At 36.3% G+C, this 4,678-nt stretch overlaps 1 protein-coding gene across 1 annotated transcript; it reads right to left on the bottom strand.

The window, feature by feature from the left end:
• Positions 1 to 1,873: 1,873 nt before the first annotated feature.
• Positions 1,874 to 2,420, bottom strand: LOC133088525 (large ribosomal subunit protein uL1-like). The gene has a single exon (XM_061186491.1). The coding sequence runs from the start codon at positions 2,418 to 2,420 to the stop codon at positions 1,908 to 1,910; it is 513 nt and encodes a 170-aa protein (XP_061042474.1). The 3' UTR covers positions 1,874 to 1,907.
• Positions 2,421 to 4,678: the final 2,258 nt, after the last annotated feature.

Genomic DNA, 4,678 nt, shown 5'->3' with positions numbered 1-4,678 from the left:
CTAGAGACTGTCATACAGAGTGAAGTAAGTCAGAAAGAGAAAAACAAATATCGTATATTAACGCATGTATGTGGAACCTAGAAAAATGGTACAGATGAGCCGGTTTGCAGGGCAGAAGTTGAGACACAGATGTAGAGAACAAACGTATGGACACCAAGGGGGGAAAACTGCGGTGGGGTGGGGATGGTGGTGTGCTGAATTGGGAGATTGGGATTGACATGTATACAATGATGTGTATAAAATTGATGAGGGATTAAAAAAAAAAAACCATCTCCCAAGCTTGGAAGTACAAGCTTGGAATGCACACAATTCACCAAAGTCCACCTTGCTTCAACTGAAGATGGGTCTTTGCCATCAATTCTCAATAAAGAAATCTTAGGGCAGTTCAGGGAAACAAGGAGAAGACAACAAGTCTTGAGGTCAGACTTTCTCCATAGGAGGGAGCCCAAGGATGGCATTCTAGTTGGAAGGAGAAAGTAGGAAACTTGTCTTGGTTGTGATGACATAGCAAGTGATCATACTGCCGCTTAGATCAGTGGTTTATTTGAGGGAGCTGATGGAAATTCTGTGGGGACACCAATGCCTGTCCAATTTTTGTTGCTGCTGTGAAAGTGAGATTCTGCATTCAGGGAGATGATGTGTCTGAAACTCATCGTTTGCTCTCAGGTAGAAGAGTTGAGTAAAAAGAACAAGAAGTGGAATTTGTTTTTATTAAGTAAGCATCACTGCTGTGATAGACAGCTTGCCAGTTGTTTATTATACATTGTTTCATGTAAATCTTACAAAAGCACTATTATATTGATATGTGTTATCTATGTTCCTTTAAAAGATGAGGAAATTAAGACTAATTAACTCACCCAAGGTTAATCCACAAGCAAAGTGGCAGAGGCAAGATTGAATCCACACATTTCCGATTTCAAAGCTTTTGATCTTTCCACATCAGTTTCAAGCAATACTTCAATGGATAAATTACGGAGTGGAAATGAATTTGAGATGGTCTGAAAGTTTCAAGCATGATGTTATCTGGGGTAGGACCAGGGAGAAGCCTGGTAATCACCTGCACAGAGGAAGGTAGAGTTTAATTATGTTAATTCCTCAAATCTAGAAAAGTAAACTTAAATTCAGAAAATACAAACTTCTGGGATTATTAAAAACAAAATCCAACCATCTTTCTAATTTTATATATGAACAGTTTTACTGTGAACTCTGAGTTTTCCTCTTTTAAAGGCAATGTTGGTAATTAAAAAAAAAAAATTATTTTTTTCTTCCATCATTCCTCTCTTTTAAGAACATGAAAAAGGTCACTTCCATATAGCATTTTAATCAGATATGCCTTTCTTTTCAATGAATTATATTCCTAAGTGGAAATAATCAAACCAGATAGCCTGTTAATAACCTATGCAATGTTTTTCAAAGTGCATATTTTGTGGAAAATAAATATTTTAGAACAAGACTGAGAGATTAATTTTTTCTCAATAAAATGAATTTCAAATTATCTAATTTTATGTCAGCTTAATGTAAGCATTTTAATAGAGAAACTATAAACATGTTTATAATATAAGCCACCTTATGATGAATTGAAATGCATCTGTAAAATGAAAAAAATACACATACCAATTGAATCAGGCATCAAATATCAATAAAGATTGTTCCCTGACCACCCACATGCTAAGTAGAGTAGGATACAAATGAGGTGAGACACTCAAGGATATGTAATACAAAATCGTATATATTCAAGCAATAAGTTTTGTATGTTCACATTTTAATGGTGGGAGTATGGTTTATTAAGCTGTGCCTTAGTACAGGCGCTGGGGCTTGCCCATGGCGCTCTTAATGTACAAAGCCCCACCATTCTGCCAAGTTTTCTTGAGCAACGACACCAGGAAGTTGACAGCTAAGTGGATGTTCTACACAAGCTCATCATCTGTCATCTTCAGGTGGCCAACAGCCACTGCCAGACACAGCACCTTCTTCATCTGGAACTTGATCGTGGACTTCACTTCATCAACTTTGGCCACCATGTTCTCATTGTGGGTCAGCAAGGAAGGGAACTTGCCAGCCTTATTCAGATCTGGGCCCAGGATTTGTGGGATCTGCTTGATCAGAGACTCTGAAGCCAAAAAGGCATCATACTTCTTGGCCAGCTTCTTGACCAGTTTCTTATTCTTGTTGAGTTTCTTCAGAGCCTCTATGTCCATGTGGTGGATATCCACAGGCTTGACCTCATCACAATGCTGCTGGTCCCCCAAAACCCATATGGAGAACTTGGGGAGGGGAGTGGACTTAAGCCTGGCAGTGCCCGAGAAGCGTTTGTCCTTCTGAGGGTCATAGTTCTTCAGGCCGATCTGAAGCTCCACCATCTCCAAAAACTTCTGGCGCTTGCGCTGGTTACCATGCAGGACTTCCCGCACCGCCTCCATAGAGGGTGTCTCGGGAGACTTTGCAGTTCACAGTGCCTCGTGCCGCGATAACCGGAAAAGAGGGAGGGAGCAAACTTTTAAATGAAGCAACATTACATCCTAAGAGGAAGCCAAAATATTAATTTTTAAATTCATTTTAGTAATTTTCCTTATGTGGCTTTGCATTCTTATCTAGGGCTTCTCAATCAGTATTAATTAAAAATTGTAATAACTAATATTTATTGAGCACTTACATATCAGGCACTAACCTTAGCACTTTATATACATTATTATCTCATTTAATTCTAAAAATGCTCGTAAGTAAATAAATTACTTTCCCCACATTAATGGTGAGGAAACTTAGACTTCTGAAAATACAATGATCTAAGATATCCAAAATTAACCATCCAGTACAAAGACATAGAAATGCTAGAAAAAATAAAATAAACATGATTTTTAAAGTATGACTGAGAAGGAAGGAGGGGAGGGAGGAAAAATTCCGTCCATCCTAGGTGCCCAAAATGAAGAGGTAAGGTAGGGTGGAGCTTTAATTGCCTTGGAGAAAAATTGGTCCCAGTAACCTAAAGGGTTACTGGGACCAATATTCAAGCAGTTTTTAATTTTAATATTAAAAATATTTAATATTCATGCAAGAAAAAAGAAATGAGGATTTGGGTGTGCATGAGGAACTAAGAATCCTTAGATAAAGCCAAGACCCTCAAATGGCAGCTCTTTCTGGTAAGAGATGAACTAGAAAATAAATATGTTTACCAGGACAAGGTGAGAAAGGAGCTTGTCTATCTCTTTTCAGCTTTAAGTTGGAGGAAAAACCCTTCCCCCTAAATTCAAAATTTCAGGCCTGTGCCTCTCATAAACTTGGGGATAAAATGAATATAATATGCATGATTTAGGAAGCCTCAAATTGAGAAGTTAACACAATGACTGAGCTATGATTGGTGATCTCTCTGAAGTAACTGTAGAAGCAAAAGCAAAAAAAGCCTCAATAAAGATAATCTCACAATAAAATATGTGAGAAAACAATCCACACTGAGCAAGAGTCCACATCCAAGTACTTGAAATAAAACAACATTATGAAAGAGAATATGGAAAAAGGAATAAAGCCATCAAAAAGAAGGTACTATGAAAAAGAATAAATTGATTAAGGAGGAAAATAAAACTATACAACTTTTTTTTTAAATGTTAGTACTTTCAGAAATAAAAAATTAAACTCTTTAAAGTGAAAACTCAAGAAATGGGTTGAATGAAAGATTAAACCAGTTGAATAAAAGAATTAATGAACTGGAAGACAGATCTGAGGAATGAAGCACAAAGAGCTAAAAACTGGGAAAATGCAGAGACATGGAATATAAAATAAAAAACTCCAACATATCTCTGATGAGAGTTCCATAAGAAGGGAGAGGGTAGTATAGGAGAAAGGCAATATTCAAGAGATTATGGCTACTGAAATAGTGCAACCACTTTGGAAAACAGTTTGGCAATTCTTCAGAAAGTTAAACATAGTTACCATATGTCTGCACAAAAACTTGTACATGGATATCCATAGCAGTATTATTCATTATAGCCAAAAAGTGGAAACAACTCAAATGCCATCAACTGATGAATGAACAAAATGTGTTATATCCATACATGGGAATATTATTTTTCCACAAAAAGGAATGAAGTTCTGATACATGTTATAACATGGGTGAACATTTAAAACATTACGCAAAGTGAAAGAAGCCAGACACAAAATGCCACATATTATATGATTACAATTATAAGGAATGTCTAGAATAGGCACATAGGCAAGTCCACAGGGACAAAAAGTAAATTACCAGATGCCAGGGCTGGAGAGAGAAAGGAATGGAGAGTGATTGCTAATGGATATGGGATTTCATTTCCAGGCAATAAAAATGTTCTGGAATTAGAAAGTGGTGATGGTTGCACAACTTTGTGAACATACTAAAAATCACTGAATTGTATATACATTTTAAAAGGGTGAATTTCATGGTATGAGAATTATATATTAATTTTTTAATAACTTTAAAAATACAATAGACAAGAATTTTTCAGAATTGATGCACTCAAGACACAATGAGTCTCAAACAGGATAAATGAAATTAAAGACACAATTAGCAGAGTGTAAGAAACCACAGAACACCAAAGATAAACAGAAATATCTTCAGAATAGCCAGAAAGAAACATAAGTTATTCACAAAGGAAAAATAACTAAGCTGAAAACAGACTTCTCGACAGCATAAAGAGAAGCCAGAAGAAAT

Source organism: Eubalaena glacialis, chromosome 3 (genome assembly GCF_028564815.1).
Source record: "Eubalaena glacialis isolate mEubGla1 chromosome 3, mEubGla1.1.hap2.+ XY, whole genome shotgun sequence".
Lineage (NCBI taxonomy): Eukaryota > Metazoa > Chordata > Mammalia > Artiodactyla > Balaenidae > Eubalaena > Eubalaena glacialis.
The sequence above is the reverse complement of the archived record's forward strand: the minus strand, read 5'-3'. Positions and strand labels throughout refer to the sequence as shown.

Excerpts from the sequence above, each read along its gene's own strand:
- LOC133088525 (XM_061186491.1), bottom strand. The coding sequence starts at position 2,420 with ATGGAGGCGGTGCGGGAAGTCCTGCATGGTAACCAGCGCAAGCGCCAG.